The sequence below is a fragment of the Barbus barbus genome (genome assembly GCF_936440315.1).
Source record: "Barbus barbus genome assembly, chromosome: 20".
Taxonomy (NCBI): Eukaryota; Metazoa; Chordata; class Actinopteri; order Cypriniformes; family Cyprinidae; genus Barbus; species Barbus barbus.
The window spans coordinates 28,301,829-28,329,496 of NC_136748.1; the positions used below are offsets into that span (position 1 = coordinate 28,301,829).

The 27,668-nt window shown below is 35.4% G+C and overlaps 1 protein-coding gene across 2 annotated transcripts; it reads left to right on the forward strand.

The window, feature by feature from the left end:
- The first annotated feature begins 148 nt into the window (after positions 1-148).
- Positions 149-26,880, forward strand: LOC306886588 (bifunctional epoxide hydrolase 2-like). Of its 2 annotated transcripts, XM_079443828.1 has the most exons (20): positions 149-425; positions 572-712; positions 1,515-1,599; positions 1,714-1,870; positions 2,654-2,844; positions 2,950-3,072; positions 3,362-3,430; positions 3,532-3,627; positions 6,241-6,319; positions 9,866-9,900; positions 10,003-10,029; positions 13,986-14,071; positions 14,198-14,309; positions 14,643-14,717; positions 17,393-17,429; positions 17,686-17,788; positions 18,757-18,826; positions 19,295-19,375; positions 20,278-20,336; positions 23,625-26,880. In XM_079443828.1, exons 2-20 carry the CDS (start codon positions 615-617, stop codon positions 23,707-23,709), a joined length of 1,668 nt encoding a protein of 555 aa, XP_079299954.1. In that variant the 5' UTR covers positions 149-425; positions 572-614; the 3' UTR covers positions 23,710-26,880. The 2 variants fall into 2 exon arrangements, with proteins under 2 accessions (XP_079299954.1, XP_079299955.1); XM_079443829.1 differs by lacking the exon at positions 149-425 and having other exon boundaries at positions 517-712; positions 23,625-25,548.
- The last annotated feature ends 788 nt before the right edge of the window (positions 26,881-27,668 follow it).

Genomic DNA, 27,668 nt, shown 5'->3' on the forward strand with positions numbered 1-27,668 from the left:
TTATTAAATAATTAGTATTCACAGACGTTTTATAAAGTTTGAGATTAACAACTTTTTTTTCTTTTGAGTTTATTTAACTACTATATAGTGAAGGCTTGGCTTATGAATATTAAATAGGCCCTGTTGACGTTGCTTGGCAACATTCCTGGAGCTTCTAATGTGACGCGTGATTCGTAAACGCGCCTACTGTTCATCGTTCTCTTTAACAGTGGTATGCTTTTCAGCCAATCAGGTACGAGTATTTGGTGAACGTGACGAGAACGCGATTAATATTCATTAGCTAGTCCTCTGTCATAGTAGAACTCGTAGTCTTTATGTCAGAGGCGGTTAAAACTCTGGCAGTAGCAGTCCTTCCAGCAATAGTTTACAAGTTAACTGTGGCACAGCGATCTTCCTGCGTCCAGAAATCACAATCTGCTTATCAGGTAAAGATAAAAGTTCACCGAATTCAACTTTATGACAGCATTGGCGAACTTTGTACTATAAACATTGTGTGTATTTGTCTTGGCAGAAGAGGCAAGCAAGTACAAGTCGTGTAATGTTTTCTGCCCTGTGTTTCCTTTGTACCCAGAGACTTGTTAGTTTTAAATAAAACAAAATAAAACTAGTTTCCAATGAAGAAGGCAGTGCTGTTTAATTTGTGGGGTGGTGTTGTTACACCCCATCTCGCCCAGACTTTTCAGAAGTTTGAGGAAACTACTGGTATTTCGAGGTATGTGACTTTATTATTTGTTTGTTTTTTATTATATATGCATATACAGTGCCCTCCATAAGTATTGGAACAGTAAAGACATTGCTCTGTTGGCTGTGGAGTCAAGACATTTGCAAATATGATTAAAAGATGACTATGAGACAAAACTACAGAATGTCACATTTTATTATTGTGTTATTCAACACATAGATGTTTTAGCAGCTAAGAAGTTCAGCACTTTTAGAGTTTCATCCCTCTATCTGATGAGAGCATAAGTATTGGATCAGTTGCCTCTCAGGTCTTTCTAAGTGATCAGCTGTGTCCTGCTGCATTAATTCTTCAGATATTAAAAGCAGGGAATGTGTCGTATCAGTTATATCCATTACTTCTGTATTCTGAATCCTGCATTCGATGATGACACACACAAACCAGGATGAAGACGAGGGAGCTGACTTTGTGAGAAAAGCTAGCAATTTGGATGCTAAAAGAAAAGAGGAAGCCAATTAGAGCTATAGCAAAAACAAAGGGCATGGAGAAATCAAGAGTTGTTGATCAAAGTGCTGTTCTTTTTATTTGGTAAAACATGCATGTGTTGAAATGGCTAATAATAAAATGTGACATTCTGTAGTTTTGTCTCATATTCATCTTTTAATCATATTTGTAAATGTCTTGACTCCACAGCCAACAGAGCAATGTCTTTACTGTTCCAATACTTATTGAGGGCACTGTGTATATATATATATATATATATATATATATATATATATAAGCTTTGCTTTTGAATTTAATATTATATTTCATTACCAATACTGTTTTGCTCTAGGGGCTTCATTAAGAATGTAATTGCAAAACTTGGCAGTGAGAATGCACTGTATCGCTTGGAGAAAGGAAAAATCACCCTAACTCAGGTTATTTTCATTCATTTATAAAATGTATTCATGCATATGGCATGACAGCATGCATGCAGTCTGCTTTAGTGCAACAAAAATATTTACTCATGCATAACTGGTTTCACATATCAGATGATTCCTGAGTTTGAAGCTGAGTGTCAGAAGGTTGCGGCCGATCAGGGACTTTCTTTACCTGCGCAGTTCTCAGCTCAGAAGCTTTTCAGTGACATTGGGCAGGTAGAATTCAACAAGCCGGTTCTTGATGCTGCAGCTGTCCTCCGCCGTCATGGTATGTTGCTTTTGTTTTGCGAGATTTTGAATAAACCTTTTATTTTGTTCTGTTGAATTGTGGATTTATCTCTTAAAAAAATAGTTCACCCAAAAAGGAAAATTAGCTAAAACTTTACTCAACCTCAGGCCATGCAAGATGTCGATGGGTTTGTTTCTTCATCAGAACAGATTTGGACAAATGCAGTGAATGGGTGCCGTCAGAATGAGAGTCCAAACAGCTGATAAAAACATCACAATAATCCACAAGTAATCCACATCACTCCAGTCCATCAATTAATGTCTTGTAAAGTGAAAAGCCGTGAGATCATTATGCATAATTACCCTTCCTCCAGTAGAAAAAGTCCATCTCCTGTTGTCCTCTCACATCAAAATCCATCAACATATTTGTTTGTAACTGTGTTTGATCTGCGCATATTTCTCTCCTGATTCAGACGAGATGACTTTTTCACTGGTGAAAGCAGTATTATGGCCAGAGGCAATAGTTTGAAGTTAAAAACATCTTAATGATGGATTTGGTTCTTACAAGCATGCAAATTTTTGCTTCACAAGACATTAATTAATGGACTGGATTACTTGTGGATTGTGATGTTTTTATCAATTATTTGGACTCTCGTTCTGACGGCACCCATTCACTGCAGAGGATCCATTGATGAGCAAGGGATGTAATGCTACATTTCTCCAATAGTTTTTTTCCGGTGAGCTAATTTCTGGGATCTGGGATGGTCTGATGGTGACTACATTCTCAGCAAATTTAAATTTTGGGGTGAACTTTTCCTTTAAGGCATCTCTACCTGCGTCCTGGCCAATATCTGGGTCGATGACACTGATCAGAGAGATGGCGTTGCTAGGATTCTCTCCGTATTGGAAAGCCGTTTCAACCTGGTTGTGAGATCTTGCTATGCCGGTGTCAGAATCCCAGAGCCAGACATCTTTACCAATGCCCTTGATAAACTTGCGATTAAACCTCAAGAAGTAAGAGCAGTAAATAATTTCAAAAGCTCTCCAATTTGAAAGAGCAAATTCAAAAGCTGCTAGTTTAGGATGTGAACAAATGCTCTTATAATTGACTTGTTTAAGGCAGTCTGGCTGGATGTGGATGAAGAAAGTATCAAGGCAGCTGAAGGTTTGGGAATGACGGCTGTTCAAGTCAAGGACATCACTGAGGCTCTTAAGGAAGTCCAGAAACTTACAGAAATAGAGGTGAGGAAATCTGACCCTGAACCTTGTAATTCCATTGATACACTGTAAAAAAAAATGAATGGTAAAAGACTGCAAAAATGCTACAGTAAAAACTGTTCATTGGTTAACAGCAGGTTCCCTTATTATATATAATAACTGTAATAAAACTGTAATGAAAAACTGTAATCTAAAAATACTGTTAAATGTACAGTTTTTGGAAGTTAAAAAGAACAAGTCATCTTATAATTTACAGTGAAAAAAAAAACAAATGACCTTTATCATTTAATGGTTTTAATGGATAACTTGACAGGTCACCAGTGATCTCCAGCCACCATCTTGTGATCCTGAAAATGTCTCTCATGGATATGTGGATATTAAGGTAATTTATAATGCTTATCTCTGTTTTAATTGTGCCAAAGTTCACTGGCAGTGTGTTATTTTTAGCAAAGGTCATAAAAATTGTGTTCCTCTGTTTTTCAGCCTGGCGTGAGGATCCACTATGTGGACTTTGGAGATGGTCCGCCTGTTCTCCTGTGCCATGGCTTCCCTGAGAGTTGGTTTTCCTGGAGGTATCAGGTGAGGAACCTCAAATCTTTCAACTGATGCAAAGGAATCCAGGCCTTTGAAGGTAGTGAGATTATTGTGAATCTCATAGCTTAGTGGTTAAAGGATTCATGAACTTTCACTATTATACCTTTGAATACGGCTTCAGGGGAATTGGAATAATGTTAGTTGCTTTGGATAATGATGTTGGGGAATAACAGTTAAAACCCAAGGACCAGGTATGATGAACAAAGACCAGGATTCAGAGATGCGATTAATTAAAGAAAAATTTACTGAAGAAAATAGTTTGCAGTTTCATCAGCAGAAGTCAGCTTCAACACTCACGATGGAGTTCGTAGGCCGCTCTGCTTTACAATTCAAAAACACCAGCAATTATACCCTAACAGAGGTTGCTAATTGCGTCAATGCATAAGTCATCAAAATTCTGATTGGTTCTAAAACCTAGATAAACTTAGACAATTTCCACATATGGACGCAAGCTTGAAGCATATCTTCTGATGACTATTTTAGTGACAAGTGATCAGAGGTCCGATGCAATACGTCTCTCCTAAGACGTATATCTGATACGCTGGACATCGGCAGGGGAACGTTTATCCTGGACTGTCTGAGCTTCTCCCTGTACAGACAGATACTAACACACATACACAGAGAAACACTTATCTTACTTCAAGATTGCCTCAGCCCTAAACCTTATCGGGCATGGTCACACACACAATGAGAGCAGCTTCTTAGAGAGTAGAAAGGCAGACTAAAGCCATAATCAACTTATTCTCTAACATGCATAAATGTAACTTTGATTAATAATTATTCAAGAAATATTATAATTAATATTATTATGAAGGCCATTGTAGATCTGCCATTCAATGAAAAGAAGAATGGACCCTTTTCACAGACTGTGATGATGCAATGAGTTATATTATGTAATCTAGCAACTTTTTTGTAGTTTTATTTTTAAAAGATTTAATGTATATTTATAACTCTGTACTCTCTGTTTTATTACCTTAGTATTAAATTACAGAAAATTGGTTAATGCTGCCGAGTGAGTGTTTCTAGTGATGGCACATTTCACGTATTTTCTCATCTGACCATCGTAATCAATCTCTCTATATATTTTTTTTAACTTTTTTGGAAAGTCATAGAAATTTTACTGTTTTTTTTATTTGCTGTTGGAGCAAATGGAAATGAAAAAAATCATTTCTTGTAGTGAAACTTACAAGCGCGCACTTTGGCAGAATTCAATTCATGTCATCAGCAGCCATTAGTTCTGTAAAATTGAGCATCAGAATGGACAAATTTGTTAAGGGAGAATACTAAATGTGGAAAATGCCAACGAGGAATGCATTCAAACAAGAATAGTCGCAGCATCAGCAGTGAAGAGAGTGCTGGACTTTCGGCATCAACTTTGGGTTTGCCCCGCCACTCACTTGAAGATGTTCAGGCAAAAAGAAACACCCATAGGCTATTACGCAGCAATCATCCTTAATTACAGAAATGTGGCAAACCACCTCTGGAGAGTACCTCAGATTATTAAATTCGAAAATGCTTTCCATATTTGGATCAACATAGGCTACATTTGTGAACGCACACTTTCTGCAATGTCACGTGTCAAGCCTTAAGCCGGGCTCACACTGTGCGATTTTTTAAAAAAGTCCTTTAGGATTATTCTTGTCAGACAGTACGAACATGATGATCATGTCACACTATCGGATCTCAGTTGTCATTAATGTCAGACTGTCAGACTTGTCCAGAGGTTTACATTATCAACCCATACACGTCCAGTGACTGCGAACTGCATTGCACGCAGGACCGAAATGTTGGCTATCATGAAAAGTATATGAACGGCGGCGATACCAGCGTATTTAAGAAGAATAGTGTATGCAGCTCTACACACCCACATGAAAACAGCGGCACAACCAGTGTTTATATAGAAAAGGCAACATATCGGATGAATTCCGTGAGCGGAGGACAGCGCCGGAGTTTATGGCTGATAGAATAATTCTCTAGCATTAATTCTGCTCATAGCTTCTCTTGAAAAGCGGAGACAGTTTGACATTCATCGTAGGGGTAGTCACACTGCAGGACTGTGCACCAAATCTTCTGACACTGCCAGAATTTCATGAAATTTGATCGCAACAGTCATTAATCGGCTGTCAGTGAACATGTCAAACCAACGATCAAAGACTACAGATTTTAGCCTAGGATTATAGGAATCTTTTAGGATTTTCAAAATTTGTCTCAGACTACCAAATCGTGGCCAAAAAAAAGTGAGACTTGCACTTGGACCATAGTGCGGCCCGGTGGAAATAAAGGTTGAGATCCACTGCTATAGCGTAATGCAAGAGGTTTTTTTAACCGTTCTAAATCACCCTTCTGTGGCACTTTAGTGCTTATTATTTTATCTCTCACTTGGGATTAGGGGTTTGAACAAAACCTATCATAGAGACCTTGGGATGGTTGCTTTGAGTCAGAAAGAATTCACCTAACATCCTGTCAACTTGGTAGCAATGCATTAATAACACTCAGAACACCTTAGCAACCACATAGCAATATCCTGACAACCACTTAGAACATAAGCACCACTCAAGTACTATATCCTTCATTGTTTTTTTGTTTGTTTTTCATCAGATTCCGGCTTTGGCCAATGCTGGATTCAGGGTTCTAGCTCTTGACATGAAAGGCTACGGTGACTCCACTGCTCCACCAGGTCAGTTATAATTATGCACTATGTCTCATGCTTTGTTTTTTCTTTTACATTACATTTACATTTACATGCTTTTATCCAAAGTGATTAACTAAAGAGGAACCAAAGCAAAGAGGAATGAATGTACTTCATCAAGAAGCCAACAATATGCGTAATATACAATGCCAGGCTTGTTTGACAGCTAGATTAGGAAGCAAGCTAAAGAACAGGATAATTTTTTGTGAGCGTATAAGTGCTTTGGTTCAAGAGTGTGAGATGGTTTCAAAAAGAGGTCTTCAGTTGCTTCTTAAAAGATGTGATCATTTCAGCAGTTCGGGTGGATGTTGGCAGTACGTTCCACCAAAGAGGAACAGAGAGGGTAAAGGTTTTGGCAAGTGGCTTTTTGCATTGTTGTGAAAGCACAAGAAGGTGTCACTTATTCTGCGACTTAAGTGTTAATGCATTCTGTTCACACCAGCTATATAATCTATCTATGCATGCTATAGATCTTATTGTGAACATTTGATCTGTGCATGTTGCATTTTTAAATGTTTTGACCTACTTCAAAATGTTTAATCAAAATGTCATAACTGGACCTTTAAGTGAAAATGTCAGACTTCTCTCTGGCGACATATGCAGGACTTCTCCAGTCATTTAGTCCAGTCATTTAGTTATTACATTTAAATTTACATTTATTCATTTAGTAGATGCTTTTATCCAAAGCAACTTACAATTGAGGAATTCAATAAGCGATTCATTATAAAGAGGCAAATAAACCCTCGAAGTGCTTGTAATACGAAGTTTCAGGCATTGTACAGAGTAAATACTAGCTAGACAGGGAGAGGGTAAGGAAAGAAAGCAAAGGGTTTTTTTTTTTTTTTTTTTTTTTTTAAAGATGAAGTCAAGTGATGATGGAAGAGTGTCACTTGAAAATTGTCAGGGATTCAGCATTCCAGATTGGGGTGGAAAGTTAATTCCACCAGCCAGGAACGGTGAATGAAAACGTTCTGGAAAGTGATTTTTTGCCTCTCTGTGATGGCAGCACTAGGAGTCGCTCACTCGCAGATCTCAGACTTCCGGAGGGGATGTAGATTCTCATAAGTGAGCGGAAGTAGGAGGGTGCTGAGCCTGTGGCTGTTCTATATGCAAGCATCAGTGTCTTGAACTTGATGCGAGCTGCAACCAGGAGCCAGTGCAGGGAGATAAAGAGAGGTGTGACATGGGCCCTTTTGGGTTCGTTGAAGATCAGTCGTGCCGCTGCATTCTTAATCATTTGTAGAGGTTTGATTGTGCTTGATGGAAGTCCAGCCAGAAGAGCATTGCAGTAGTCCAGCCTAGAAATGACAAGGGCCTGGACAAGAAGTTGTGCAGCATGCTGTGCAATGAAGGGCCTGATCTTTCTGATGTTGTGCAATACAAACCTACAAGATGGAGCCGTTTTTGCAGTGTGGTCTTTGAAAGTCAGCTGGTCATCGAAGATTACACCACGATTTTTGACCGAACTTGATGGGGTAATTGTTGATGGTAACTGGATGGTAAAATCATGTTGTAGAGTTGGAGTGGCAGGGAAGACAAGATGCTCAGTCTTTGCCAGGTTGAGCTGTAGGTGATGATCTTTCATCCATGCCGAGATGTCCATCAGGCAGCCTGAGATCCGTGCAACTTCCATTGGATCATCTGGTTGAAAAGAGAGATAGAGCTGTGTGTCCTCAGTATAGCTATGTTAGGAGAAACCATGTGCTTGTATGATGATCAGTGAGATAGGAGTCAAACCAGCGACGTGGAATCCCTGTGATGCCCAGTGATGAAAAACAAACTATTAAAACTCACCCCTGCAAGCTTGCATTCATCTGCCTCCAATTTTGAATGCAATGGCAACATTTTAAAATCTGATCAACAACTGATGCATAGAACCAAGTCCAGGCCATACAATTTTTGTACTCGAATGTATGTCAAAATATGGCAGAAAAAAATCTGTCTATTTGCGTTTCAACATGACTTTAAATACTGCACTTGTTAAAAGCAGTGTTAGTCCCCTTTCAAAGTTAAAAATGAAATGGCATTGCTAAACACAGGGTTAAAAATGGCCTTAACCTGGGATTAAAAAGACCAAAGTGAAATATAAAAACCCCTTAAAAAAAAAAAAAATTCCGTCTGGAAATTATATTGCCTTTTAAACATAAGTAGTTATGTATAATAGGTTACTTCAACTAAAGGAACATTTATACATTTTGAAAACAGCTTGTTTTTTCCTTTGGCGTCAGCTATGTTTTTAAGATGACCAACAGTTACTTTCATTACTATTGGTAAGTTTGCCGAACAGGATGCTTTGACTTTGTTTGCAATAGCATTAAAGCCTGTTCCATAGCCATTACATATGCGAATTATAGTAAAGTCAGCGCATGAGTAAGAGATCCTAAAATCTGCTGCCGAGGGTTTGTTTTAAACGTGTGTGTGCGCTACCTGCTCAAATGTCATGCTTTAGCTATAAAAGCAGAATGAATTTCCAGGTAACTGAAATAAATGCCTGAAGGGATTCCAGGCACTCCAGTTCCCCTGTGATCGCTGCGGCATCATGCTGAGAATGAAAATGAGAAGCACTGCTCTTTAGCATATGCATCAGGTCACTTCTGTGATGGGATTTGAAGTTTACATAAGAACTGTGTGTGGCGTGACAGTGCATGTTTTCAACAATAAGTTATGAGAGGCTGTGCTGTATTTTCAATATAGCATGATCTCAAGGCCTTATTGCTTTAAATGATTACAGTGCAATAAAATTAAGGACATTTTTCATTAAAAGTTTTTTTAAATTAAGTATTTTATCCTCATGCTAGAATATATAGTGCCTGTTAATTAAGGTTTATGACTGCTGTTTATTATTATTATTAAACCGGCCTGCATCAAATTTGCTGAATGAAAGCCAATACTTATTTCTTATGAATACTAGGCTGCTGACTCCAAAATTAGTGCCTGATTTCATCTAGCATATCATACTTTCTCACAAAATGTGAAGCATTTTGTAGCATTTTTGCTTTTGACAACAAGGTGGCTATTGTAAGAATTCTTGTATTATCCCTTGTTCAGCTGAAAAACTGACACAAAGACATGATTCCTGTCTTCCTCTGAGTCAGATTACAGCTATTTGTTAAATTTTTAAATAATTTTTATATGTATGAATGATTTTGAAGCCTAATCTTGATGTCAAGGTTAGAATCATGACCAGTGACAGAAGAAAATGCAAACAAGAGCCAGATGTTTTCTGCTACATCATGCTTTACTGCATCCAAACAGTGATAGAAAATTGCAGATTTTGTGGAGACAAAGCTTGTTTTGTAAAAGTATTAAAGACAATAAATGGAGTATTTAAACATTTTCCACTTGTTGCAAAATGTAAGTTAAATTATACATTTTTAATACTACATTTTCAAACATATTTGACTTGTTATTTTGATATGTGCATTAAAGCTGATACATATACTGTATGTAATTTGAAAAATCTTGTTATTATTGCCATATGAAAAGATACAGAACATAGAATAAGCTCTGTTTTACTCCCACCTTTTTATGCAGAGATTGAGGAATATTCTCAAGAACAAATCATGCTGGTAATTAAAACTAATTCATGTGAATTTACTTATCCATGTAAATGTATAGGAAAATGTATTAATGTTGCATAAAACTTTGTCATCCCTCTCTTGGCTTTTTAGGATCTGGTGACATTTTTGGATAAAATGGTATGTACAGTTTTTTTTTTTACTTTCACACATGCATATAATTACTAAACAGCTGATTTATGATATTAGATAATACTGAAAAACATAAGTTGCATTGCTGATATTTTAGCCTCCGTCCTGTTAGATATATAATAAGTGTTGGGACTCAAGAACCGTTTCTTATTATTAACTGGTTTGCTTTACATTTACATTTTATGCATTTAGCAGACGCTTTTATCCAAAGCGACTTACAGTGCATTCAGGCTATATATATATACATATATATATATATATATATATATGTATATATATATATATATATATATATATATATATATATACACACATATATATATATTTTTTCATGTTTTCCCATTTTTCATGTTACCAAAAGTATTGGAACATGTGACTGACAGGTGTGTTTTGTTGCCCTGGTGTGTCCTATTAATTGATTATTCAAACAATAAATCGCACTGAATGTCTGCGATCAGTTTCAGATCCGTGCAGACTGCATTTATAGTTAGTTAGTTAGGCTACACAAGAAAAGGCAAACCACTCATTAGCAAGGAGAATAGGAGACGAGCCTCAACAATTCTGGGACAAGGTTTTATGGACTGATTTTATGGACCAAAGTGATGGAAAGGCTAAAGTTTGGAGAAAGAAAGGATCTGCTCATGATCCCAAACATACAAGCTCATCTGAAACACAGTGTACACAGGTGTACATTATAGTACACATTACACAAGTAATGTAATGGCTTGGGCTTTCATCGCTTCTTCTGGGACAGGCTCATTAATCTTCATTAATGATGTAACACATGATGGCAGCAGCAAAGTCTACAGAAATATTTTGTCTGACAATTTACAGAAAGATGCAACCAAACTAATTGGGAGATCCTTCATCATGCAGCAAGATAATGACCCTAAACATAGTGCCAAAACAACAAAAGGAGTTCATCAGGGGCAAGAAGTGGAAGGTTTTAGACTGGCCAAGTCCATCTCCACACTTAAACCCTGTAGAGTATGCATTTTACCTGCTAAAGAAGAGACTGAAGGGAGTAACCCCCCAAAACTGAAAGAGGCTGCGGTGAAAGCCTGGAAAAGCATCACAAAAGAAGAATTCAAAAGTTTGGGGATGTCACTGAGTCACAGGCTTGATGCAGTTATTGAAAGCAAAGGATTTGCAACTAAATATTAAGTCTTTTTCACTTTAATCTAATTAATTCTATCTGTTCCAATACTTTTGGTAACATGAAAAATGGGTGGGTTCAAACAAAAGGTGCTATCTTCTAAGTTGTGTATCAGATCCAGATGAAAATACCTGTAAATAAAAGCTGAAATGTTAATCTCTCATCTCATATTCATCTTTTGATGTCAAACTCAAATGTTTACAGTCTACAGCAAAAATAAAGGAATTGGCCTTACTGTTCCAATACTTTTGGAGGGCACTGTATATATATATTATTGTTTTTTTTTTTATCAGTATGTGTGTTCCCTGGGAATTGAACCCACAACCTTTTGCGCTGCTAACGCAATGCTCTACCACTGAGCCAGGAGCAGGAACAGAAACACTGAGCTTTAAAAAAACCACTGCAACCGAATGATTTTCATGATGTTTCATTAGCAGTTTTTGAGCATCTGCATTCTTTTGCATTGCAGACAAAAGAAAGTACTAAAATATGCTGTTTCCTGTGCCAAATCTACAGCGCTGTGGCAGAAGGAATGAGTTTTGAGTTTGCCGTCTGAATTGAGAAAGAATTCAAAATTAACAGTGATTTGTGAACGAATGAGCTGATTCTTTTGAATCAAGTGCATGACTCAACAAGTTATTTGTTTATATCAGAATCTCTCCTTTATAGTCCTCCAGTGTAATCATATTGTCAAATGCTGTTGCATGTGTTTTCAGGACACATCATGTTTTAACCCTCGCACTTGTACTAATCAGGTTTAGTCTTGTCTGAATGTTCACACATTTTCAGTGTCGTTCATTATCACTGTTTTCACTGTTTTTGAAACTCTGTTCATCCATATTTAGTTGGTCCACAGTTAGACCAGCAGATTCTGCAGTGCAGATAACACATGATTTGCATTTGGTTAGTGAGTGGTGCAACCGTTAAGTGCATTTGTCCCAAAATATATGTATTTGTTATGACCAGTCTTGACCAGACTAGATGAACGTGCTTCAGCTCAGCAGATATATATGACGCGTGTCTCTTTCAGCACGTTCTTTGTCAGTGACATGCAGTGAGATTTTGTCCTGTAGGCCTCGTGAAGTACATTCATCAGAGTGTCTTTGGTCCCATTTGTCTTGAAGTGCTGGCCATAGACTTTCAAAATAGGATGCTTTATGACGGTAAATATGAGTAGTTATGCTGTATGCTAGATTGAGTATTTTGGCAGCATAGTTGCTCTATTCAGCTTTTGTGCTGTTACACTAATTGGTTGTTTGGAAAGAAATTGTTGGTCATCCAGTGTGCTTCACCACAGCTTTTATGTTGTGGTAGACCATACAGGTCTTTGAAGAGCTCTTTGAAACTTTGTTGTGATTGAGAAAGAACTGTATTACTCAATGCAATCAGCAAACCTGAAATTGTAGTACATGTATGGGAATGTAATGGTAATTTCTGTGACGACAAATCGTAATTCTTCAGCATACAATGCTATCCTAGATAATCGTGTGGTTTCTATTCTTTCTATTCATAACTTTTCTATTTTTGCATGATAATGCCTCTATGCACAAAGTAAGGGCCATGTATACTCAGTCTGGTGCATGGTTATTATCCTAAGACAAAATCTATTAAAGACATTCTTGTTAACTGAAATATAGCTGAATTAAAAAGAAATATATATTATATAAAAACTAATACTAAATAAAAGTAAGTAATTACTGACTATAAATAAACTAAAACAAGTCAAACCTAAATAATAATATAAAAAAACTTATAAAAATGACATAAGCACATAACAAAATGAATGAAAACAAAAACTGAGAATCTAAAAAGCAAATGTAAAATATTATAGTTTCATAATCTATAAATAATACTAAAATAACACTGGTTTAGTGTGAAAAAACACAAAGCCTGTCATGTATCTGAATGGGAAAAATCACTGTATTCCTGGTCAACATCTTTTGGAAAGTCTTCCCAGAACAGTAGAAGCTGTTTTGAAGCAATTGATTTATTATAAATTAAATGCTTTTGGTTATATATTCTACTTATTTTGTACATTTATTCACCTTGCAACTCCTATCAACCAATCATAATTAAGATTTTCACAATGTGACGTGGAAGGCATGAGAATCTTCTGTGAGTAGTGTGTGCCGTTGAGTTTATTTCCCATCAGGCAGTATAACAGGGTGGCCAGTACAGTTTCTTCAAGACTTTCTTGACTTGGTTTTAGAATTATGTTAAATGAACCTTCCCTGGGAATTTGATTGACAGGCGATCTGACCAATCATAAGGCTGAATCTGCCATTTTGTCAGACAAACTAGACAGGAGAGTAGATAAATTTTGGTGGACTTGAACTTGAAAAATGGTGTGCATTGATGTATTTCCATGGTTGAAACAAGATACCTTCTGATGTGCATTCATGTTTATTTCGTACTTTTAAGTAAATATGATAAGATGATTGGTTCATATGCGCTTGAACTGAGATGCTACAGCGGTCTGTCACAACATATTAAAGAGCCACAACATTTTATTTATTGTTGGAATTTCTTTTAAAAAAAGTGTCAAAATCACTTTCATCATTTTCAGCACTTCGTGCTTGAACCCCTAATAATGATGAAAGTACATGCATTTGTTACTATGAAAAAAAAACTAAAATATTCTACATTATTTCTGAGATTTCTTTTGATTTTGGACTGAAATATGATTTCCATGTCATGCCATTTCCTTGTGAAATGCACCTGGTTGTAATGTGATCATTATTGTATTATTGCATAGATGAGTGTACAGTTTTGTCTTTCTGCTCCGCAGGGCATCCCACAGGTGACTCTGCTGGGTCATGACTGGGGCGGTTCTCTGGTGTGGAACATGGCACAGTTCCATCCTGAGAGAGTGAGGTATTGCATTTCAGAGAGAATTATTAACAAAATGATTCAAGAGTGTCATGAGTGTTGGTTTAGTTTGTTGTCTGTTATGCACAGTGCACAGAAATGCCATGTTAATCATTTTATTTTGACATGCAGGGCTGTAGCGTCTCTCAACACACCCCTTTTTCCTGTGGATCCAAAAACAAATCCAATGGAGAAACTCATGGCCATACCAATCTTTGATTACCAGATCTATTTCCAGAAGCCTGTGAGTGATTATTAATATTGAATTATGTTAATTTACACACATATATATATATTTTTTTTAGATTCTATTATATATACATATATATATAATACTTGATATTATGTATTATATATTTTATAATTATACGTTGATTATAATATATGGTTTTGTATTATATTAGTTATAATATTTAAATGTTATATATATATATATATATATATATATATATATATGCAAAAATGTTTCTGGTAATATTATTTAATGGACCTAAGCTAACATGAACTAACAATAAACTGTTGTATCTTTATTATTTATTTATGTGATATTTATTAGTGCTTTTGTCTGTTGTATCAGGGTGTTGCAGAGGCTGAACTGGAGAAAAACCTTGAGCGAACCTTCAAACTGATGTTCATTCCAAGTAATGAAACGGTAAGTGTTTATGAGTTTAATTTGACATTTATTAAATAAATTTCATTAGGGTTAAATGCAAAGCTATGAAAGGAACAGCTCTTTTTTCAAACAATGACAGTTCAAGTGTTTTGGTATATAATACATCTATATTTCATGTTTTCTAAAGCATTATGATAGCTTTGTGTCAGTAATATTTTTAATGTGTTAAATGAGTGGTTACTTATGAGTATTTATGGATGGTGTATAGACCAATAGATGACCAAGATTTCCTCAAGATCATAATCATGCATGTATTTTAAAAAGTCGTTCAAAAATGTAGTTATAATTCGTGTTGCACTAGCAAACATCTTGACAGAGCAGGAACCTTATGCGTAAAATTCTCCCTTCATCTGAAGTGACATGGTTATCTGTTCGATATTACATTGCTTATCGCCGGCATCAAAAAGCCAGCGCTGATGGAGCTCAAAGAGGCGAGGTGTGCTGTTGGTGCTGAATGACCCGGCATCATAATGAGGGCCACTTAAAGGGCTCCCATCCGGGACTCTGATCCTGGACTAATGAATCACAAAGGCAGGCCAGCCATCGCTCAGCCTCAGGTAGCCACACGCTGCATCTTAATGAGTGCGTGGGCCACTGTGTCGGGGCAGATGGGGATCTCTTGACACAGTCCCCTTCTGTTGCACGTTCCACCGATAAAACCTGGAAATCACCACGGAGGAGGGGAGACACAAGCCACTAATTGCATTCACACGTTTCAGTGCCATTTATCCAACAAAGAACCGCATCATTTGAAGGAAACCTGTGAATATCTTTCAAGTATTTTTTGTATTTTATAAACATATCTTTAGTCTTTTCATGGTTTCTAGGGTGTTGTTATGAATGTGGTTGATTAGTCTCTTGATATTCTGGTCTCATTATATTTGATTCTGGGAAATTTTTGCCAATTTTATGGTCCGCCAGGTGAAAATTGTAAGTCTGATATCGCTTAGAAAAGTAATAGCACAGATTTCCTCAACCAGCTGCACATTTTCTGAGGTGTAATTCACATCCTTACTACGTAGCAGCACCTTTTAAAAAGGAAAAGATTTGATGTCTCTTATTACAAAGGAAGGACTGAATGGAAAAATCTGACCTGAGCTATATTTAATAACCAGACTGTCATAGAGAAACACCATAGAAATCACATACACTGTTAGACATTTCAAAGGGTTTTTACAGTAATTTCCTAGTTACTGTAATTAAGATTTACAGTAGCAAACTGTATTTGATTTACAATTGCAAACTGTAAATTACTGTAAAAAAACAAAACAAATAAACACGCCACAACAGTTTATAAGTAACCCAAAAAAAAAAATGCGAATTTGGCAACCCTGCATCCAACACAAGCTGCTGGAGGCAGATATGACCCAGCCAAAACACCCATTTGGGGCCATATGGGAGGGGTTGCAACTGAGGATATCTGGGGCCCAACTAATTTGAAGATCCCTTTATAACAGAGTGTGTGTGATCCCGAAATCGAAAGTGAAAGTGAACAGCGAGCGCTGCTCATTCAGAAGAGATTTAAATACTCCGTATACGATAGCGGCTCCCTGATGCGCGAAAATGATATGCAATATTATAAATAAAACAACCTCAATAGAATGGCGCCAAAAAGGCCGTTACGGCAAATACAGTAGTATACAGCAATTTAAAAAAATTACAGTAAGTCTCTGTATGTGAGGTCTGAAGTCACAGAAAATTCCCATGATGCAAAGGGTATTACAGTTATTTACTGTAAAGGGAATTTGCATTATTATACTGGTTGATATACAGTAAATAACTAGAAATTACAGAAATGTCTAACAGTGTAGTAATATGCTAATAAAACACATTAGCAAATGTATTTTTGTTAATTGAAATAAAGCAGAAATATTAATGACTTAAACTTAATTTTTTATTTTAGTTACTTGCTAAATTTTAGTAAAAGCAAATTTTACAATTTTTGTTTGATGAATTACTAAAACTAAAACTGAAATAAAAATGAAAGGTAAACAGAACTGAAAAAAACATACAATTACTAAAAATAAAATAAAAACTTAAAATGTATAAAAATAAGAGCTAATTCAAAATATTAAATAATATTAATATATTTTTAAAAACTAAAATTATAGTAATTATTATTTTTTTAAATGAGCTTTTATTTATTTTATCTTTTACATTATTCATTTTTTTTAGTTCAGTTAGTTGCAAAGGCAACCTTTCTAAAGATAAACAGAAATATTAAAAACAATTATTAATAAACAATATTAACTGTAATAAAAACTGTCAATGAAAACTGAAAAATATAAAAATATAGGCTAATTCTAAATATTAAATAAGGTATTTAATACTATGACTATGGCATATTACTATGACACTAAAACTATGGTATTTATTAATATTTTAATCAGCTTTCATTGTTATATTTTCATATATTTTATATATAGTATTTAGTATTTATTTATTTCAGTCACCATTGGCAACATTTCTATTTAATTTTGCTTAAGTTGAAGTACTAAATGTACTAAAACGATGCCTGAAATTAAAATTAAAGATAAAAAGAAATATAAAAAAATAATAAAAATGACCAAAAAAATTTAAATACTATAATAGTATATCAATAGTACTAAAATAACACTGGCAACCACCTAAAACTTCTTATCTGTAATCTGCAGAAATCATTTCCAAGCACTGCTGGAGTCTGCAAGAGAGGTAAGAAAGTTTTTTTCTGCTTTTTATTATTTGATGAACAATGGAGGATCATTAGCTTCAGCAATTCAAATGGACTCTGTTATGCAGTCAGCTTCTGATTTAGTTCAGTATTTTGTATTGAGAAATGAATGCATGTTTGATTTGAGTCGCACTTGAGAAGAACGGTACAAACCGTTCATGTACCAAGCCTCACAAGACCACCTGACTACACTGGCCTTATCGTTTTGTTTTCCTTGTCTGCTCTGTTGTTTATCAGGTGGATTGCTTGTGGGGTCACCGGATGATCCACCCCGCAGTGCTATTCTGAGCGAGTCTGCGCTGCAGTACTATGTGCAGCAGTTCACCAAGAGCGGCTTCAGGTACACTGAGCAAATGGGCAAAAAGTGCATCTTATTTATGTGCATTCATATGCATCGTGATTTACTCAAGTAGGACATGTTATTATTGGAACAACATTTTTAGTTTTTAACTCTTACCCAACTATCATTTCCTTCTGGTTTTAAGTGTGAGTTCCGATTGATATCAATGTTGTATCAACTCCAATAAAGGATGTTGTTCCAGGCAGATGTCCTGCAAGACTAAATTATGTTGTGCTATGGCTTCATATTTCTTCAAGAAGTGTTTTATATTGTGTTTACCTTTAAAATTAAAAATCTGTTAAAAAGGAAATTTGAAAAAAAAAGTCAAATCTCTTCCTAACAGTAGTTCACCCTAAAATAAAAAATTCTGTCAACATTTACACATCATGTTGATTTTAAAACTTTATGATAAAATATTTTTTTAGCAAATAATTAGGATCATTAAGATTTCATACTTTGTGACTTAATTTTCTTTCTGCAAAAAACATAATATACAATATTTTTGTATATTTATTTTTTTGCATATATATCTTTTGTGTGTGTGTGTGTTGTGTGTATATATATATATATATATATATATTTTATTTTTTTGCATATGCACTTATTTCTTATTTAATAACATTTTGATCACAACAGGATCACACGATTTTTTAATGCTAGTACAGTGCCACCAACATAATAGTTCTGATGCATCTCTGCATGTAACTAAATGTGTTACATCAAGTATGAATATGTGTAAGTGCAGATGAGATTTTCCGCACACAAACTATTTTATTTTTATATTTTATGAGTAATTAGGACTATTTTTGTGGTCTGTTCTTCCACGGAATAAAGGAAATCATATGGTTTTGAAATAACAGAATGTTTATGTGAACTAAGCCTTTAAACGTGAGGCACTGATAATAAATGCATGCTCATGCACGTGGCATAGATGACATGTTGTCACTGAGGGTCTGGTCTTGTCTCAGGGGTCCTCTGAACTGGTACCGTAACGGGGAGAGAAACTGGCGTTGGATGTGTTCCAGGCCGAGGGGCAAGGCAAGTGTCCTCACCGCTCTCCCGCTCTCTGACACTGTCATTGTCAGAAATACCCAAGTGCCGCTTATTCCAGCAATTCCACTCCACATCTAGCACAGTCCTGCAGCCTGAGCGGAGCAGATGGTGTCTGTTCCCTTTACCCCAACATCTGCTCCTCCATGACGACCTGAAGTGCTTTAACTCTGGCTGTATCACTCATAAATGTTTCATTAGGAAGGGAAATCAATAACTGGTTCTTCTTTAAAATCAGTCGCACTATTAAAAAAACTGATGCAGATGAATTGATTGATTGCCATTAAATGTTGTTTCATGCTGCAAATGCAATCAAGCCATATTTTCAAAACCTAAACATTATTTTAAAAAATCTAATGTTACACACTTTATCTTGTTGCATTTTTAGTCATTTCCTTATCTGTCAAAACTGATTTGGTTAGTTGAAAGTACATGACAGTGCTTCTGCTGTTACAGATCATGATGCCAGCTTTAATGGTGACCGCAGGAAAGGACCCTGTTCTTCTGCCAGCCTTTGCCACAGGCATGGAGAACCTGGTGAGACAGCGACTTTGTTATTCTTCCATTATGTTAATGCTGCATTCATGTCGTGTTACAAATTATTATAATAATGACTTGAAGATTTTTTCTATGAGCTGTTCAGATCCTCAGCCTCACAAGTTTATGGAAGCTTATTTACAGCACAGAATAAAAAAAGCAACTTTATATCACAGATTCTTGTAATTCTGCATCTTTTTCTTCCCACGAGTTAATGTCAGAGTTCTCGCAATTCTGAGAAAAAAACATTTCAGGAAACTCAGAATTATGAGATATAAACTTGCAACTGTGAGTTAAACGTCAGAATAGTGAGATAAAACTTTTTTTGTGTTTTTAGTTTATATTTCGCAGTTCTGATAAAAATAGTCTGAATTGCATTATATCTTATAATTCGGACTTTTATACTCAGAACTGCAAGATATTTTTAAGAATTGTGAGATACTGATTAACAATAGTGAGGCAGAATTCTTAGAGAAATGTTGCAAATTACTTTTTTTTTTTTTTGTGAGTTTAGAAAAAAGTTTAAGATTTTTTCTTAGAATTGGGAGATAAAAAATCTAACTTTGTACTATGAGAAAAAACTAATAATATAAACTATAATTTTGCCTTTTTTTCTCAGAATTCTGAATCTATATCTCAAATATATCAAAATTCTAATAAAAAAAAGTCAGAATTGTGAGAAATAAAGTTGCAATCACTTTTTTGTTTTATTCCATGGTCGAAATAAGCTTCCTTACAAATGATTAGTGTCTATGGCAAGTTTCAAATTGTGAGTTTAACACACTGTAGATGTACATTACAGTTATTCCAATACTTTACATTAATGCAGTATGATGTGTAATGTCATACAGTAGCATGGTCTGTGTCAGCTGACCTGATGTCTTGTATGTTTCTGTCTGAAGGTCCCTAACCTCACCAGAGGCCACATTGAGGAGTGTGGACACTGGACTCAGATGGAAAGGTAAGATTCACTGGAAACTGATGTATGTGCGAATGTTTTTCCACCAAAACAATGATGCCACTTCATCATAACTGAGGAACTGGCAACTGGCATTTTTACAAAAGACTAACAGCAAAGTCATATTAAGAACACAGAGAAACAATATGAATTGATTACCAGTTCAATAATATCCCCAAGAAGAGGTTTTATTTGAAGAAAGAAATTTATTTTAAAATATCACATCTTAAACCAAAGTAGGAAAATGATTAAATATTCACCCCAATGTTCAATTAATTGTGATATTGTGAAAAAACTAATATGATTTGCGTCTTTATAAGTTGATTTTAGTTTATCCAATGTTGTATATACTGTATGATGGGGACATGAAAGTCTACTGCATAACAAGTGTGATTCATTATATTGACATTGAACTTAATCAAAAACTCATATAGCAACAATTGACATGTCTGACTGGCTTTAAAATAACATGGTGCTGCTTAAATGTCAGCGAGGGATCAGGAATACTTGGTTTCCAGGAAAACTGGAGAAAAAAAAATTGACAGACTGTCTGACCTTTAGTACTTTAGTTGACTGTTGTTATATGGGGAGTGTAATATTTGAAAGAATAAAATAGGTTAATACGGTTAGCTGGATTAGATGCTCATAAATTGTGTAAGATATGGCCTACAGTGTATGTTTGAATCTTATATTTTCTGAAATGTTTGCAAGTAAATATTTTGAGTCAATATTACTTCAGCAGCATATACCAGGTTCTACTCTCGTTGTTTCATCCCAAATATAATATTTTTGCAAATTAAGAAATTTAAGAAAATTAAGCCATTTTGGAAAAGATATTATGCTTTGTGACACAGGGATATTATAGTTTAGTAAATAATTAAATAAAATAATAAAAAGATTAAACCATAAAAAGCTTGCTTTACTGGAATTAAAATAACCTTTAACTGGAATTAAATAAAATATTAAAAACTTTTTTATTTTATTTCAGCTAGTTGCCAATTCAGGCAACATTTCAGTTTGACTTGATGTATTAAAATAACTAAAAATAAAACAGAAATAAACAGTTATGCAATAAATATATTTATACATATTTAAAAAAAAAAAACACTAAATAAATATTTCTAAAAAATATAACCAAAAACTATAATAGTATCTCAGCGGTACTAAAAAACACTAAACTTTTTTTCATTATCATTATCCTTGTGCAAGAAACGTAATGTACAATGTATATTTTTGGATATATAAGTACGTAGGTAAGCAATTAAGTATTTATTTATTTATATATTCATACTTTTTGCATATATACACTTTTTCATTTGGATGAAAGACATGGACACAGACATGTTTTTGGCATGTTGAAATATTAGAAAATTGCATTGTGTTAAAGGCATGTTTAGGAAGCTTGTGTCAAAACAGTCAACTCGACAGACTATTATTTTATGACAGACTATTGTCCATTGTCATTTATAAGCCCTTTAGAGCAGCAGCACGTTACCATTCAGCATTTCTTACAGAGAGGAGCGTCTACCATCAGGACCGGTGTAGGCATTCAGTTTTAAATGAAGGATTGCTCAGATCCAGGATTTCCATCATAGAACGGGGTCAGGGCAGTGATTGTGCAACACCATCACCTCGGCCAAGCAGCCAATCGCAGAAATAACAGTAACGTGACACTGACGGAAAGATCCAGCTCACCTCAAGGTCAAACCACCATATAGAGAAAAAAATCCCTCTTACATGTCATTTCAAAGATACAAACCCAAAACACTAGAACTCCCATCTGATAAAGCAGAAAGAATCTCACATAATCTGTTCAAGGAAGCATCCGGGTCACATTTCACCAGTAATCAACTGAAGGAAATTAGGTAGGCTTACATAATAATAGACTTCATAAGAGGAAGTTTAGCATTACGTTTTTAAATATTTGTCCTGTTTCCAATGCTTTTCCAGGAACTGCAGTAGTTAACAACTGTCTACAGCCCATTTCATGTGCATACTGCAAAATGAAACCGCTTTACTAAAACTGACCCACAGTGTTGGCTGAAGGGTGAAGTGCACCGTACATGTTCTTTAAAGTGTTAAAGATGGCCTGAAACTGTTGGCAGATGCTGTCAGATAAGTCAAAAATGGAAACCAAAAACACCTAATGCGTATCTCACACCACCAACAGCTCTTTCCATTCAGGTCATGGGGCATTTCAGAGCTTTATTCTGGTAAACTGGCTGTTTCAGATACAGCTATCAGATTTACTTGACATATATTAGGCTGGCCACAATCCTAAAGTGTTACTGCATTGGAAAAAATGAATTTCCTACTCAGTTTCCTTCCCCAGTAAAATATCTAAACACTCTTAAATCAAGATACATTTATTTGAGAAGAAAAAACAAGATCTGAATTTTTAGTGAATATCTAAGATATTAGATTTCTGAAAGAAAAAAATTAAATGAAGTAAATGTAAGCTTAAAACAAGAAAATATCTGCCAGCAGGATGATATATATAAGTTTGCATATGGAAAATAAATCATTTTTTAGGATCATTAAGATTTTTAAGATATATACAGTGTATATATATATACAGCAATACACAATAAAGCGCTATATAAATGCATCATTCATATATATATTTATAAAGCTTAAATTTACTTTATTCTGATAGATTTTTCAGAAGACAAGACTTCTCAAGTAAATGTAAATTAGATTTTGTGTACTGGAAAACAAGACAAAAATGATTTTTTTCTATCTTCTCAAAGCTCATCTGTATGACAGTGGTTTTATGATAATGTTCTTGTCGTGTGGTTAATGTTCTCTAATCAGTCGTCCTGCTATCAGAGCAGAGCGTGATTTAACCGTCCTCTCCACACTGACCTGAGGGCTCGATAACGCTGTAAATTATTTTAACGTCTCTTGACCCCTCCACCTCCATCACCCTCTCCACCCTCCGCTGAACTTCAGTAATCAATAGACATTCTGAACCTGTCAGAAAACTCCTGGCTTCATTTCCAAACCAGGATATGAGACGTGACCCCGTAAGACAATGACACCCTGTTAAGTGATTTTTATGCGTTTTTTCTCTTGTGAAGCTGGTTTGTGGTTACTACCTTTTGTATAAGATAGGAAATGTGCTTACTGAGGTTTGTTGAGGTGCTTCATTTATGATTTGTTCAAATCTCTCAACTCTCATCATGAGCCACAGTAATAGAAAGCATCACTAATCGTTTTAATGTCACAGTCGTTTAAGGTTATATCACGTGATCAGATCGGTCCAATCTCTTTTTCCTCTTCTCTCTTCAGGCCTGCGGAGCTCAATAAAATCCTCATCTCCTGGCTGAAGGAAACACACCAGAAAGCCTCTATCTCTGTTCATCCCAAGTTATGAGAGCATGATCTTGATTTTAACTGTACGCGGGCAAATGAACCCCCAGCTACAGCGCACTAATATCCAGGATTGCATAATAATAGTTGATTTTCATGTGAGTGGATTTCAGTAGTCCAATACTTTTTAAATGAAGTCTTTTATAATATACTTCAATAACGAAGAACCATTTTTAAGGCTATAGTGCAAATGAGCTCATATTTACATTTCGTGTGAACAGCATCTGTCACTGTTTGCACTGAGTGTAGATAGCCACTGCCTTTTTAATGTAATATTGATGAATGTCACATTTTATTATGAACTCTTTTTATTAACAGCTTTGCTTTGCCAAATAAAACCAATAAACAGTCCTTTGCATTGTAATAAACTGAATCAATACTGCTTTACAAGAATCATTAATAGAGTTATGGTTGCTTCCAACATTGATATTTTGTCCAGACCAATCACTCTAATTGGCCATTTTTTGATTAGTGACATCAGTCAATAAGTTAAATTCAGTACCAGTGAGTTACTCCTGGCCATTAAAGAAATAGTTTACACAAAAATGAAAGTTTGCTGAGAATTTACTCACAAGATGTAAAGGAGTTTGTTTCCTCATTGTAACAGATTTGGAGAAATGTTACCAATGGATCACCAATGCTCATCAGTTTGCTGTGAATGGGTGCCGTCAGAATGAGAGTCCAAACAGCTGATAAAGGCCTCACAATAATCCACACCACTCCAGTCCATCAAATAACATCTTGAGAAATTAAACCTAGTGTTTTTGTAAGAAATAAACCGGCATTTTTTCTTGCTTTATCTGTTGCTTCTAGCCAAAATATGAGACCAAAATCTGTAATAACGCTTCATCCAGTGAAAAATCACGTGTTGTCTTCTCATCAGAATATTCCAACATATTTGTTTGAACTGTTTTCACTTGTAAACAGTACTTGATCAGAGCATGTTTCTCTCCTGATTCAGACGAGAGGATTTGAGGAGACACTAGAGAAAGCGTTATTATGGATTAAGAACTCGTATTTTGGCCAGAAGTGATGGTTTAAATTTAAAATTCTTGGTGGCTTTGTTTCTTACAAACACACAGCTTCACAGCACGTTAATTGACAGACTGGAGTGATGTGGATTATTGTGATGATCAGCTGTTTGGACTCTCATTCTGACGGCACCCATTCACTGAAGCTGAGCAAGTGATGCAATGCTACATTTCCCCAAATCTGTTCCCATGAAGAAACAAACTCATCTACATCTTGGATGTGCTGGGGGCAAGTATATTTTCAGCAAAGTTTCATTTTTGGGTGAACTATTCCTTTAAAGGGGTCCTATTATGCTTTTTCACTTTTTGAATGTTAGTGTGTATGTTTGGGCATAAAACGATCTACAAAGTTACAAATCTCAAAGTCCACTCCAAAGGGAGATATTTTGTTTTAAAAAAAATCCCTTTTCAAGAACTACAACGAACGGCTCGTTTGGACTACAAAGTTGTTTTCCTGTATTTGTGACATCACAAATTGTAAATCCCGCCTACGGAAATTTGAATGGTTGGCGGGTGGGGAGAACGCTTGGTTGAGCCCTGCACGTCTCAAAACCCAGTGCTGGTGTTTTTATATCACTGTATTTCTGATGGAAACCAACTGTTTTCAGAAAATTTTGGATGTCATTTTCATTTAATCTTGCATGTAATGTCTGATAAAGCAGCGTTCTCTCCCGCTCCAACAGCGCCTCAAATGTGGCCACAAATAGTGTAAGTCTGTGGGACTGTGGTATAAATAAATTCAACTGTATAACAGTTTCAGTGCAATTCATGTTATAATGTTAGAATTAAAGAACAATAAACATAATACATATTACTTGTACATAGTCAATGCAGTTATTTTTAAGCTGTTGTTGACCCCATCTAAAACGTGATTTAGCCACAAAAAACAACAACAATAACATTATCACTTTAATATGTCTTGCAATATCTGTGCGTGCAAAGGTTCTGCGCCATCCTCTTGTTCAATATTCTTGAGATCTGAACTGATATGGCAATATTGAGGAACTTGCTGTTTTGGCGAGGGGCGGGGCAATACTGAAACACCGTCTAAGCTGTTCACCAATCACAACACACTGGGACAACTAACCAATCACAGCACATTTTGTTTTTCGGAACTAATCGAGCTGTTTGTGTCAGGCTGGGGAGAAAGGTATTTTAATAATGTAAATTATGTGAACAATAATGGGATTTTAGAACCACCAAGCATGAGAGCATGTTCTAGTACACCCCCAAAACAAAATCAACACTTTGTAAAAGAGCATAATAGCACCCCTTTAATATAGCAGTTCATTTTGGAATGATAAAAACTAGATTTTTATGTTTTCTGAAATGGTTACCAGAGCAGTTGCTTCATGGAGGCTAGGATCACAAGATAAGTGTTGGATTTTTCAAATCGTAATTTCGATCATTTAGTAAAGGAGGATTTAAGGATTCATTCATGTTCACAAATGTTCATGTGTTTGTCAGTATTATTATGATTGAGTATGGATTGTGTTGAAACGTATGAGTGATAGTAATATTCTTGCCCTGGAATTGCACTATAGCTTATGTCAACAGATCCATGTAAGCTGACTGGTTATTATCCAGGTTGTCATTACATGCTGTTGGCTGTTTGAAAATACATGAATGTGATGCTCAGACATGATGTCTGACCTCTTAGTGCAGCCACTCAAAAACACTCTTGGCTCTTCACATGGTGACGAGTACATTTATCCTAAAACTCAGTGGAAATTACCATACTATTAGGCCTCAAGCAGTTAGCACATTGTGTGTATTTCCTTTCTTGAGTATAAAGCTGTTCTTGTTTTTTAATCTGTAATTATCTTTGTGTTTTAGGAGCTATTAAGCTTAAGTGATTATTTCTATTTATAGTCATTCAAAAGACAGTAATAAGCACAGTAATAAGCTTTTTTAATTTCATTTGACGTGTGCTGGTGTAATTATTTCCAGTGACGTGAGAGATTTCTTTGAGCTAGCTTTGCTCTTATGTGTTAATGCAGCCACAATGAATTTATTATGTGATTTAATCTTGCATTCATATTGCAAACAATAGAGACGACCCTTAACAGATGAAACGGAGGTTCTGGTTCGGTTCCTTTCTATTCCCAGATGGATTTCTATAATAAAGAACTGATACATGTACTAGATGAGTAGAATTGTTTCGTCTTTGCTTTTATTTAACTTTTATAACTATAGAAAAGGATTTTCACACAAGTTCTGTAATATTAAAAAAGCAAGCTGTCAAAACGGTGATTATGATTAATATGAAATCCCTACCTTTATTATTTTTTTAAAGCCATTTATGTGCTAATAAATGACCTTAGTCCATAAACAATTAGGTATGCTTTGATCTGAATGCAAGAACTGGAAAGCTTGTGATTTAAAGTCCAGCTGAAGTATTAAAATGTCATATCATACTTAATACAACGAGACAGCTAAATTACACAGAACTCATTTTGACAGAGTATTTGCTGCCACTGTGACTGTTTGAGTTAATTAATTGACTTTCTTAAAGCAAGGCGTTGCAGTAAGATTTAGAATAATTAATTATGCAAATGATTCTGAAGTGCCTGTTAGTGACAGAATATTTTATACTAAAATAGTCATTATTTATATAGTTTTCTCCAATATTGTCTTTTCTCTTAGTTTGAAGACATACATTAAATGTCATCTAGCCTAATCATTATTCACAACTTGACGTCACAATAACACAATTTTGTAATAAAATTCACTGCCAGATGATCTTTAGATCTGATCTCAGACCTGTCTGTTGCTATGGTTACAGCCGACTTACGTTCTGTCTGTTGCTATGGTTACAGCCGACTTATGTTCTGTCTGTTGCTATGGTTACAGCCGACTTATGTTCTGTCTGTTGCTATGGTTACAGCCGACTTACGTTCTGTCTGTTGCTATGGTTACAGCCGACTTACGT